This window comes from Diceros bicornis, chromosome 18 (assembly GCF_020826845.1).
Source record: "Diceros bicornis minor isolate mBicDic1 chromosome 18, mDicBic1.mat.cur, whole genome shotgun sequence".
Classification (NCBI taxonomy): domain Eukaryota; kingdom Metazoa; phylum Chordata; class Mammalia; order Perissodactyla; family Rhinocerotidae; genus Diceros; species Diceros bicornis.
In genome coordinates, this window is record NC_080757.1 from 17,492,239 (window position 1) to 17,505,758 (window position 13,520).

Here is a 13,520-nt window from a genome sequence, read left to right on the forward strand (position 1 = left end):
ATCTGCCTCCTGTACTTCTCTTCCTGGGTGTCCTGTGGGTACCCCAAACTTGCAAAGGCCCAAACTGAATTCATTATATGCTTACTCACATGCTCCCACACGTCTATTTTTCTGTATTCCCTCCCTTGGTTAATGACACCACCATTCATCCTTTCATTCACCTGAAAACTTCGATTTTCTGTGCCTCTTCCCTTTCCACAGTTTAAGGCTTTTGTCATCTCCCTGAGTGTACTACTTACTGGAATAGCCTTCTGACTAGTTTCTCTTTCTCAAGAATCTCTCCCCTTCAAATCACCCTCCCCACTGCCAATGGGATTCTTCCTTTACACAGAACTGAGTGTATTGTTCCTTTAAAAACCTATTTTGGCTTCTAATTAACCATAGGATAAAGGCCAGATGCTCAGGCATGGCGTATTAAAACTCTTCACACCCTGGCCCAAACCTACCTTTCCAGCCCTACACCTTGCCCCTGACATCAATAACTTTCTTGCTCTTAACCACATCAGACTATGATGCACAGTTTCTTGAACATGATTTTCTCATGTGTTTTAACGCCTCTGTGCCTTTGCTGGTGACTTGTATGCGCTTACTCTGTTTTTTCCCTTGTAAAATCCTATCCACTCTAAGATTATACTCCTCACCTCTTTTTTCAGGTACCTCCAGCCCTAATCTTTCCTCACTGCTTCTCCAGCTCTACTTGTATGCTAGCACAGGTTGTCTAAAAGTTATTTTACATCTGTTTCCCACTACATTGTGAATTTCTTAAGGGCAAGATTAAGCTTTGTTAGTCTCCATTAACATCAGCAGCTTGCCTGGTGCCTGGTACATGGTAGACAATGAATAAAATTTTATGAGTTGAATTGGGCAGGATGCTTGAATAGCATTTTGCAAAAGGACTAATGATTTCTTTCAGCCTGTTCCTTTTCTTCAGAAATCAGAAGGATCTCAGAATGGGACAGCTGATGGGCCCTGCTGTAAACAGTTGCTATATCATATCCCCAAACTTTAGCTAGATCTCTCTAGGGAGATAGGATCTGTGATTTCTCAAATGATTGATTGGTGTCTGAGTGCGTATTTTTCCAGATATTAGGGTTTCTTAGAACCAATGATTATTTTCAATTTAGGACCTAGATTCTAGGTTCCACAGAAGACTCTCACTGTTGTGAGTGGCAGAGTCAGGATTGTCAATGATAAGGCAGATTTACTTGTACTTGTTTTATCACCTGTGGGTCCCATCCCAACATCTCAGTAAGGGTTGAGATTTCAGAGCACGAAAAACAATATAAAAGGGCTTCACAATCTCAAAACCTGGGAAAACCGCTGAGTTATTTTGAAAGCCGGGATCGGGGTGGAGGCCGCTCATCTGCAGGTTTTGCACAGGGCCTGGCGAGACCGTTTCGACGCATGAGACTGACCCCTGTCACTCCCCTTGGTTAAACCCCACAATACATGCTGGGCTAGGTAGAAGACACTCATCGACTCCATTAATTAAGCCCAGAATGGGCAGTTTTCTTGAAAAGAGCAGATGTATATTTGTAGAACCGTGTAGTAGCTTCTGAGCGCGTGGGAAAGAGCTGGTTTCCAATTTCCCCTCAAATACAAGAACTTGGTTCTGACTAGAATGCAAGCAACGAGTTGCCATGGAAGATGCAGTGATTGGTTAGCACAAAATGTCTATAGGAAGAGCCTTTGGGTACATTTTTGTGAAGAGTCAACCCACCCTAAGCCCTGTGCTTAATTATGCGGCCCCTCAGCTCCGTCCTACTGCCTTGAGTCCTCTTTCGGCTTCAGAAAAGGCGTAATGGGGTCAACTCCCCAATGCTAGAGAATTCGGGCTCTGGGCACAGCATGCAACCCCTCAGCTTCCCCACTCGGAGCGGACCTGATCCCGGGACGGCGCCCGACTGGCCAGGAAGCGGCATCACAGTTTGCCGTGGGCGCCGGCGCCTCCCGGGCGGACCACGTGCTTCGAAGAAGGGGAGCAAGGGTCGGAGCCGCCTCCGGACCCGCCCTGGAGCTGGGGCGCGGGCGGAGCGGAGCGCGTCACCAGCCCGCCCCCGTCGGCCCTCCTCTGGGCTGGACCAGCCTCGAAGGCGCTGACTCAGCAACGCGAGGCGGGAGTTTTGTCCCTCCGCGGACCCCGTTTCTCGCGGCTTCAACCCTCCACGGCCGGCAAGCCGGTTTCCGCTTTCCGGCGTTCGGGGTGCGAGAGGCAGGTCGGGCTGTCCAGGCAGCGAGTTGTGGTACAACCCCGGCGGTCGCCTGAGGACCCGGGAAACTACCGTTCCCCCGCCGGGCAGCGTGGGCGCCATGAGCAGCGCGGGTGAGGCGCCGCTCTTCCCCGCCGACGTTGGCCGGGGTCCTCGTGGGGGCTCAGCTGGGCCCCGGAGGCCCGGCGGCGGGGAAAGGCTGGGGCTGGGACCGGGGGCGGTGGCGGGAATGGAGCTTTCTGAGCGGGCTGGAGCGGCCTGGAGGGAGACGGCGTCTTGGAGGAGGACGCCAGTAAAGGGCTGCTCCGCTGCTATGGTCACCTCAGGATGCTCTTCTGAAGTTAGAGCCGGGGGCGAGTCCGGGATCAGCCCTCCTCAGCTTGTTTTTGGTGTTAATCATCCCGTTTGGTATTCCCATAGGGCTGAATTCGGAGAAGGTAGCTGCTGTGATTCAGAAACTGAATTCCGACCCTCAGTTCGTACTTGCCCAGAATGTCGGGACCACCCACGACCTGCTGGACATCTGTCTGAAGAGGGCCACGGTACAGTGTGCTCAGCACGTGTTCCAGCACGTTGTGCCTCAAGAAGGCAAGCCCGTCACCAACCAGAAGAGCTCAGGTGAGGTCTTGGTACTTTTTTTTTTTTTTTTTTTTTTTTTTTTTTTTTTTTGTGAGGAGATCAGCCCTGAGCTAACATCCGCCAATCCTCCTCTTTTTTTGCTGAGGAAGACGGCCCTGGGCTAACATCGGTGCCCATCTTCCTCCACTTTATATGGGACGCCGCCACAGCATGGCTTACCAAGCAGTGCGTCGGTGCGCGCCCGGGATCCGAACCAGCGAACCCCGGGCCGCCGCAGCGGAGCGCGCGCACTTAACCGCTTGCGCCACCGGGCCGGCCCCGAGGTCTTGGTACTTTTAATTCTTGCTTACTTTACTTGACGTTCCTGACAGCATCCCATTTTGGTCTCTTGAGAATGGTCTTAAGGGAGCAGAGGTTTGTATGGAAAGAACTTGTAGTAAATTCCTAGAAAACAGGCTGAGGTAAAGGCAGGTGTAAGAACATTAGTCTGTGAATTGTTTTGGTGTTCTGTGGCTTGTTAGCATATTTGATTTGAGCACTAAAGTGACAAGTCCACGGTCATCTATTTGAATGTAATTCACTGTAGTCTGTTCTGGAGTTATGTGATTGCAGCCCATGTCTTGCAGATATATGCTCTTGGGACAAAACAGACCATGCAAAATGGTCGTGCCCTAGAGAACTCCCCAAAATTGCTCTGAAGGTTATATACAGATGTATGAAATGGAAAAGGTATAATGTAATTGCATCAAAATGTCAAGTGTTATTTTTAAATATGGTTTTTGGTTGTAGCTTGAGCATATGTGCTAATGGGCTCAGTTGCCACCAATAAACTGGTTTGTAATACAGAAGAGAATTCAGTTCTCATGCCTTACTGGTCAAGAGCTCTTGTCTTGCTGTCTGCTGTCTGGCACCACTGTCAGAAAAACAGCTACAGTAAAAGATTGGTTATCCAGGAATCTAAAGAAGGAGGATATTCTCACAACAAAATTGTACTAAAAGGACTTTTTAAAGTCTGTCCATTTTAAAACTACTCCCAGTCTATTAATTTTGACAGAAAGCAGATCAGTGCTTGCTTAGAGCCAATCAGAACTCAAAGTGTACATTTAACGTGGATATATTTTATTGTATGTAAATCACACCTCAGTGAAGTTGATTTTTAAATTTTAAGGAAAAAAATCATGACGTTGCAATAATTAATGTTTTGCCACAGTAGAAGCTGCTTGGGGTGGTATGGACTGACAGGCTATAAATGATCCGGTTAATGATGTTGTAGTGGTCTTACATAGTTCAGATTGCAGTGACCTCTTAGGGAAACACCTAGAAATGTTCACCTGGAACAGATCAGGTCTTATATATTCTGTATTGTCACTTTTATTTACAAAAGATACAAATAGCACATGAGCTGTGTAGTTTATTTTCATGCAGTTTTTACATTATCAGTTTATCCAGATTCCTTTTACTAGAAATATATAGTGTATATGAGAGAGGTGGACTATAGATAAACCTAAGGTAAAGATGAGCTATGCTAAGTCATTAGTGACTTTCAAAAAACACTATAGTTAACTTGTTTTTAATTGTTTTTTCTTGCTACAAAATTATCGTTGCTCAGTGTAAAATATTTGCAAAATACCAACAAGTAAATATTTTTTCTGTTAAATCTTTATTCTGTATGTGTGTGTGTGTTTAATATGGGAGGATACCTTATATATTGTTGGGTAACCTACGTATCTTTTTCACTTACCAATACGTTTTGAACATATTTTCACATCAGTACAGAATTTATGCCCAAATAAAAGTCAAGTTTTTTCCCTCTAAATTTTTCTTCAGCAAAGAGAGAGTTACCCTATATTTGAAGCTTTACTGAGACTCTCATGATGTATACTCTCAGTTAATAAATTTTGAAGCAAAGTACAATTTGGCAAAGACGTTACTCTGAAATGACTTCAGTCTGTGCTAGAGATCATTTGCTTGAATCAGTTTCTTAAAAAGGCGAAAAATTTGAACACAGTATCTTCCTAAGACATGACCTCACATGGAAATGTTGGATATCATTGTAAATAGACCTTCTAAAGATCACTTTAGTCAGTACAGGAAATGGTGACATTTTGGAGTTTGTGATTATCCACTTACAGGACAAATGAAGAATGTGATTGTGTAGTTGAGGTGTGGCATAAAATTTTCAGGGACAGCATCATGCATGGATTCAAAACATTGCTGTGACTCAAACATACTAGGTGGAGAAAAAGTGATGTGTTCTGATTGAAAGAATGGAGCTAATGGTGGCAAAGGCACCGATGGCAAAATGCATGTGAAGAGTATGAATCAGTGTGAAAATGACCTGTGAAAGTGGAAAAAACAATGCTTCTACATCAGTTTACTATGTTAACATGGTTTTAAATATCTGTATATATTTGGATTTCTAAGTTAAATGTTATAGGTAGACAGTTATTATTATCTATATGTTTAAATGTTTATATAATCTAGTTAGCTAAACAGCTTTTTTTTTGAATTGTCGTTGGGAGAATGCAGAATTGACTTATGTTAGAGTCACCTTATATTGAAGCATATATCACATATTCCCGATTAAAGAGAAGGACTTTTTAAAGCTTTTGCCGTGTATTGCCAAACCACCCTCAGATATTTTGTACCTGTTTAGGTCCCTATCCACAGTGTAAATAATGCTGTTTCAGGGCCAGCCCCGTGGCGTAGCAGTTAAATGCGCATGCTCCGCTGCTGGCGGCCCAGGTTCGGATCCCCGCGCGCACACATGCACCGCTTGTCAGGCCGTGCTGTGGCAGCGTCCCATATAAAGTGGAGGAAGATGGGCACAGATGTTAGCCCAGGGCCAGTCTTCCTCAGCAAAAAGAGGAGGATTGGCATGGATGTTAGCTCAGGGCTGATCTGCCTCACACACACACAAAAAATAATGCCGTTTCCCCAAGTGCTTGCCAATATTGGGCATTAGCAATTAAAAAATGATGTTTCCTTGCTTAACAGGTGTCTCATGATGAACTTTAAAAAATGTTTCTTTTTCATTTTTATCTTTTTAGCCATTGAGTGATGTATTCATGATCTCTGCTCACATTTTTCTAGCTCATTTATTTTTCTAATGTGATTTGTAATGGATTTTTTTGTTTTTTTTGTTTTTTTCGTGAGGAAGATCAACCCTGAGCTAACATCTGCCAATAGTCCTCTTTTTGCTGAGGAGGACTGGCCCTGGGCTAACATCCATGCCCATCTTCCTCCACTTTATATGGGACACCGTCAAGCATGGCTTGACAAGCGGTGCATTGGTGCATGTCCGGGATCCGAACTGGTGAACCCCGGGCCGCTACAGCGGAGCGCACGCACTTAACCGCTTGCGCCACCAGGCCAGCCTCTGTAATGGATTTTTTATGTGATAAGTAAAAAGATTTTTTTTAATATATTAAGGATATTAACATATATTTTTGCATATATATTGCAAATAGTAGTTATTACCTTTCTTGTTTCATTGGGGTTTTTTTTAATCTTTTTGCTCTGATTTAGTCTTGTCCAAGACCTTGTTGTGGGTTCAGTGTTGGGAAATACGCTTGGAGCAGTGTAATCTATGTGAACACTCATCATAATTTCTTGGTTTGCTTTCTTGTTTCAGGGCGATGCTGGATCTTTTCTTGTCTGAATGTTATGAGACTTCCATTCATGAAAAAATTAAATATTGAAGAATTTGAGTTTAGTCAGTCTTACCTCTTTTTCTGGGACAAGGTATGGGAATGATCTTGCAAGTTTCTTTCTGTTTCAATGTCAGCCTTGGTAGGGACTGTCTCTTCATTTCTTGCTTTTTCGGTTGTTGTCTGCCCTTCCAGTATAGATGGGATACCATTTATTCTGATTTCCAGACTATCAAAAGTTGACTCTTTTCAAAGGCAGAACTGCTTTTGGTTGGTAGATGGCTACTTTTTGCAGTGAAATAATAAGTCTACTGACTCAACCTACTATTTCTTGTTTGTTTCTTAACTTATTTAAAATTTTTAATTTTGTTTTCAATAATTTCCCCTTTTAGCAGCTTTGTGTAGGTTATGTGGTCTTTCTAGGACTAATTCCTCTTCTCTAGCTAGTACTTGTCTGAAAAACAGTAAATAATTTTATTCCATTTTTTAATCTTTAAAATGTATATTATGTAAGTGTCCATTAGATGTTTATTGATTGAGAGCTCTAAATATCAGATTTTATTTCAAAATAAAGCAATGCTGTGCTTTGGATAAACTATTGGAATGTATACGCACAGATATAAGAAGAAACTTCAGATAGTCTTATGAAGCCAGATACTGATATTTAATTACCAACTTCAGTTTTAAAAAAACCCTACTATGTACACCTGAAACTACTATAATGTCAATTATACCTCAATAAAAAGCAAAAAAACCCAACTGAAACTAATATAATGTTATGTCAATTATACTCGATTGAAAAAATAACCTACTATGTTGGATCTACAGTAGTTCCAAGACTCCTGTTCTATTGATAATACCAATAAAGGTATTAGTTTTCTTTTCCCTTAATTTTATTTAACTTCTGTTACTCTAGGTTGAACGCTGTTATTTCTTCTTAAATGCTTTTGTGGACACAGCCCAGAAAAAGGAGCCTGAAGATGGGAGGCTGGTGCAGTATTTGCTTACAAATCCTGCAAATGATGGTGGACAATGGGATATGCTTGTCAATATTGTTGGTAAGAGCCTTTCTCTAATGGAACTGAAACTCAGCATGATCAAGCAAGGGTCTGTAGTTAGGCATAGGCCGTTTCTTTGGTGGTTACGTACAGAGTAAAATAGGTTTCCCAGAAGGGTATACAGTTAGTTATAAGAACCTTTATCTCACACTCTTATGTATAAAGTACCTTTCTTAAATGAGAGGTAAGGAGATAGGTACTGTGAAGGGTGGGTTAGAGAAGAAAAGATTGTATTAAGTAGAATTAACTTTCTATGAAAAAGTGTATCTCTTGTCCATTGATGTAATCAGGAAACACATTGAAACTGCAACTGTTTGAAAATGTCCTCATTCAAAAAAGTTTTGTCCTTTGGGAAAACCTCATCATGCTGAGCACTTTACAAAGTACGATAGATAAAAAAAAAATAGAATTAATCCTAAAATAGATGAATAAATAGACATATTAAATAACCTGTTCAATAATATGAAGCATAAGATTTTTTCTGAATTAGTCCAGCAAAAAATGGGCTATTTTTTAAAACAATACCTATTTTTGCCAGGGTTTCTGATGCTGGAGTATACTTTTACCTTATTGAACACTAAAATTTGTTTTCTTTTAGAAAAATATGGTGTTATCCCTAAGAAGTGCTTCCCTGAATCTTATACAACAGAGGCAAGCAGGAGGATGAATGATATTCTGAATCACAAGGTACAGCATATGGAGCAGGGTGGGATTGAATTTAGTATACTTACCTTAAAACTCCCAGCTGATTTTCCAAGGGGATTCCTGAGCATTTCAGTGTACACAGTTTATGTACAAGGTGGCTACTCGGTGTCTATCAAAAACAGTGTAGCTACATATTAACTTCAAAAATAATTGAGGTTAGGGTGTTTTTTTCTTTTTTTTCTTTTCAAAGCTCTTCCACTTTTATTTCCATTGATTTTAATGTTTTCTTATGGGTGCTCAGGAAGGAAAGTCCCATGCTCAATTAATATGGGCCACCAGCACACTGGGTACTGTGCCACTCACTTGGTTCTAGTGGAGGTGGGCTGGGGCAGCTTTATGTACTAGTACTTTAGTATTTCGTTCCAAAAAAATCTATTTGCAAGACTTCCTGAAAGATTATGCTGAGTTCAGAGGCTTCCCCAAACCACATCAGGGTAGTTTATCCACTCACTAAAGATTTGATGTAGTCACTGAACTGCTCTTTATTGCTTCAGTTATCTTAGTGAATCATTCTCTACATAACCCATTTTCCCAGGGAGGATTATAAATCCTATAGGGATGCTGCTCTGCCAGCCAGACATCTTTTTTTAGAACTGGGAGTTGCCAGAATCTGCTGTCCTGATCTGTGAGGCTAAAATTGGATTTGTCATCCCTGGGAGAAAGATTACATTTTAAAATAAACTGTACATGTGTTTCGCCAATGTTAAAAGTAGGTTATTTTCCACCCAGGAAACTCGAGGGATTCTTATCCACAGGCAAAGATCGTTAATAGTATAGCATTGGATTCCATTTCAGATGGGAGCAAGATCCTCTTGAGCACTGTGGTTAAATTTCAGATTCACCTTTATCTTAGGCATCTCTCAAAATTGAAAACCACAAAAATGAAAATTGTATTGGAGATTGGTATAGCCATGGTCATAATGATTTGGCAGAGAAGGAGAATGGACCACCAGTAAAATTCTAAATAAAAATCTGTAAGAGTGATTTGGTGGCATAATCATCTTCAGTCTCCTGCTTTTTCTAAGAGTGATAGGCATTATGGAATCAGATATTTTCCCTATACCCAGGTACAGCTTGTCGCAGAGGGTACCATCAGTTGCAGAACAGGAGCAGTTCCATCTAGTATTTTTTGGGAATAACCTGTGTTTTTTCTTCTTATGGAAAGTGTTTTTAGTTATGTGTTTAAGTGGACTGGTTGGGGAAAAACACATTTGCTTTTATGAACATTGTCCCGGGTCTTGGCTGAGTTATACTTCAAAATAGGACTAGCGTTGGTCTATTAGGCTTATTTACAGTTGAATTTGGGTAACGTTTGGAGTGCTGAATAAGTTTCTGTCACAGATGAGAGAATTCTGTATACGACTACGGAACCTGGTGCACAGTGGAGCAACCAAAGGAGAAATCTCAGCTACACAGGACGACATGATGGAGGAGGTAATGACAATTATTTAGATTTTTTGTGACCCTTCTAAAGAACTCTCAGAATGTTCCCATCTGTTAAACTATTTAGGAAGCATAGTCATTGCAATAAATGTTGAATTGAATTGGAAATTACTTATTTTACAGCTGAAAAAACTAAGATATGAGTTTTCCATTCTGCTATGGGACTTGGACTTACGTCTTCTAATTCCCAGTTTGGTAGTCTGTGTAATTCATTCTTTTATTCATTTCATAAATACTGAATACCTTCTATGAGTTTGGCATTGTTGTTTTTAAACTGGCCCCCATACTCTCAGAGGGCAGGGAGAGATAGAAGAAAGAGGCAGACCACTCCACATTGGGAGGTGGCAGGTTTAATAAGCAGAAGAACTTACTTACAAGGCTTGTCTTGGGCGGCTGCAAGATAAGGAGATCTTTGCACCTGCCCACTAGAATCTTAAAAGTTTATATAGAGGCTTTAACTGGACTTAGTCACATACACAGTCCAGATGGTCTCAACAACACCTTACTCTCTCAAGGCTCTGTCCTTGGAACAGCTCCCACTGTGGGAATGGTAGGCAGAGTGTACAGTCCAAGGACGGGGAGGGGGTGAGGAGCCTCTGATTGCCTGGGTCCAGATCTTCGGTCAGCCAGCGGTCACGTCCTCCTGATTACCTCCTCCAACAGGCACTGGGGATACAAAGATGAGAAAGACGTAGTCTCTACTCTCAGGGAGCTCAATCTGTTGGGGGGAAAAAAGCACATGAATAATTGTAATAAATTGTTTGCTAGAGATGTGTAAAAAACAATTTGGTGGTCACAGAAAAGGGAGTGACTATTTCAATGAGCTGAAGGTTTCATGGGGAAGGTAATTGAACCAGCTCTTGGAAAAGCAGTAGAAATTTGCCAGATGGATAATAGGGAAAACCATACCAGACAAAGGGAATTGCATGATGTACAGTGGCATGAACAAAGGTGGAATCTTCAGAGAATAGTGTAGCTGAAACATACATTCTGTGAGTGTGATTGGTAGCAATTTAAGCTAGAAAGGCAGAGCTGTGAGGGATGTTAGGTGGATATCAGGACTTTTGGCTTTTTCTCTAAGAATAAAGATGGGAAGCTATTCATTGTTATATCGATTAAAATAATGTATGTGAAAACATTTTGGAAAACTTAAAAAGCATTAAACAAATATAAGGTAATATTTATTATCAAAGCAGTTAAGAATCTTTATTACTTAATACTATCCATATTCCAAGTAAATATGCATAAAGCTGAAATTGCTTTGAGAAAAGAAACATTTCCCTTTTTTATCATTACTAGGAATCACTCAACCAACAGTCGCCTTTCAAGACTGTTTGTGTGGAATTAAAATGGCCTAATTTTTTTCACTGCGATGGGCAACACTAATGCTTCACTCATGTTTGTCTTTGAATTTTAGAGAGGCAGTAGAGTGTAGTTGAGAGCATGGTCTCTGGAGTCAGACTGTCTGAGTTCTAACCTTCTCGTTACTTAACAACTGTGTTGCCTGGGACAGGTTCTTTAAGTGCTCACCTCTCAGTTTGTTCAAGTGTAACATGTACAATATAGCTCAGGGCTTGACACAATAGTTGTTTCTTAAATGCCTGTTAAGTGGATGAATGCAGAGGTTTCACTTTGCGAAATGCATTTAAATTATCTCATATTTACCTCTTTTTTCACTTCTTAAATGCTCCTGTTTTAAGAGAGGTACCTGAATGTAGTAGAAAAAAGTAGGCTTTGGAGTTAGGTGGACATGGGTTTCATTTCTGGTTCTATCACTTAACAGCTCTGATCTTGGGTAAGACACTTACCCTGTCTGAGATTCAGTTTGGGATTTAAAATATATTCCTCATTGGATTTTTGTGGGGATCGCAAAATCCCCTTATTTGATCACAAAATCAAATAAGGAATTAAACATAAAAATGTAAGGCATAGTGCCTGGCACTATGCCAGCAGTTGTCCAGTAAATGTTAGTTCTCTTCCCTTACTGCTTGGAATGATCTTTCTTGTTGAGGCCATATGTCCTGCATAATTTGCCTTCCTTTGTGATTATATTAAGATAGTGAAGTGAAGTAAGGATGAAACTTCTGTAAACAATTATGGAAAAGGGCCAACATACTACTACTTGTGGATCATAAGCGTTCTGTTGGCTTTTGATGTTTGCTTTAATGATCTTTTAAATGATGTATCTAAGATCCATGTCCTGACCATCACTGATAAGAATTAGGGCAGATGTATTTCACATATCTTTCCTCCTCTGCCCCTACCTGGGAAAAATAGTAAGACACCACCTTACCTGAGTATGGATGTTTTGTGGAGTTAGTTACTTAATGATTCTACCTAAACTGTTGACTACAGAAGTCTATGTGATAGGTTTTTATTACAATCCCCCAAATGAATCCTCTTTATTGAACCTGACTCTTTGGTAATTAAGAGTCTAGCTATGGTTTTAAAGCCACAAATTAGTGCCTGTGATTTGCCCAGCCTTGTAGGCAAATCAAAATTACGACCTAAATCAACAGCCATGAAGATCAGATAGCTTTGAATGAAGAGTGTTTATGCTAAAGGTGTTCTTTCTAAGAGAAGAGAAGTGTAGGTTGCTTGCTGAGATGACAGACAAGGCAGATGTTTTGGAAACGTTTTGTCACCTCTCTTGCAATTGCATCTACTCTTTCTTAGCTTCCAGATCCCCTTAGGGTTATTAATGTATTCTCTACCAAAACTCTCTCTGTTAAAAATAAAACATAAAACAAAGACTAGAAATAATATTTGTCAATGCCATGAAAAGAGACGGGAAACTGTTACGATTTACTTAGGAAATTCTGTAGTAGTGGCTCTAAGCTCTTACAAACAATATATAGGACTAGGCTTGCTCCAGACCTACAAAACCAGTTTCCTTGAGAATGGAACCTAGTTATCTGTATTTTTATTTTTTACTTCTAAGACTTCTTTGAATTAAAGAAATTTAAACATCAAAAATATAAAAAGGTATCCAGTGAAAGTCTGTTTCCTACCCTGTTCTCCATCTATCTAATTCCCATGCATCCCCAAATTATTTTTTTAGTTTTTTATTAGTATTAGCTGTTAGTTATCCTTTCAGAGATTTTTTTTACAATCCAATACAAATATATATTGTTTTTCCCCTCCTTTTTTTTGCACAGGTAGTTAGTGTATTCATATTGTTCTGCACATTTTTTTGTATGTGTGTGTGAGGAAGATTAGCCTTGAGCTAACATCTGTTGCCAGTCTTCCTCTTTTTGCTGAGGAAGATTGGCCCTGGGCTAACATCCGTGCCTGTCTTCCTCTACTTTATATGGGATGCCTGCCACAGCATGGCTTGACAAGCGGTGCGCTGGTCCCCGCCCGGGATCCAAACCTGCGAACCCTGCGCCGCCAAAGCAGAGCATGCAAACTTAACTGCTGCGCCGCCGGGCCGGCCCTGCATGTTTTTTTTTTCACTTAATATGTCTTGGAAATCTTTCCATATTGATACAGAAAGAATTTCTGTGTTTAAAAAAATATTTGCATAGTATTCCATTGTCTGGATGTACCATAATTAATTTAACTGGTCCCTATTAATGGACATTCTGGTTGCTTTGAAGCTTCTATTAAAAAAAGTACTGCAATAAATAATCTTGTACGTACATTATTTTGCATATGTGCGTGTATACCTGTAAGTTACATTTCTAGAAGTAGAATTTTTGAGTCAGAGAAAATATACATTTGTAATTTTGATATATGTGCCAAATTGCCCTCTTTGGAGATTATACCAGTTTACAGTCTCATCAGCAATATCTAGAGAACCTGTTTCCCTTTAGTTTTATCAAGGCAGTGTATTTATCAAACAATTGGATTCTTACTAATCTGATAGGTAAACG

At 40.5% G+C, this 13,520-nt stretch overlaps 1 protein-coding gene across 2 annotated transcripts in view; it reads left to right on the forward strand.

The window, feature by feature from the left end:
• Positions 1-2,128: 2,128 nt before the first annotated feature.
• The window catches only part of BLMH (bleomycin hydrolase), a 46,514-nt gene continuing 35,122 nt past the window's right edge, over positions 2,129-13,520 (forward strand). Inside the window, exons 1-6 of one of the 2 annotated variants that reach the window (XM_058560171.1) lie at positions 2,129-2,323; positions 2,631-2,828; positions 6,424-6,533; positions 7,356-7,497; positions 8,096-8,184; positions 9,544-9,636. In XM_058560171.1, coding sequence (XP_058416154.1) covers positions 2,311-2,323; positions 2,631-2,828; positions 6,424-6,533; positions 7,356-7,497; positions 8,096-8,184; positions 9,544-9,636 — 645 coding nt within the window. In that variant the 5' untranslated portion in view covers positions 2,129-2,310. The remainder of the gene's footprint in view (positions 2,324-2,630; positions 2,829-6,423; positions 6,534-7,355; positions 7,498-8,095; positions 8,185-9,543; positions 9,637-13,520) is intronic. The other variant, XM_058560172.1, reaches the window with a different exon arrangement.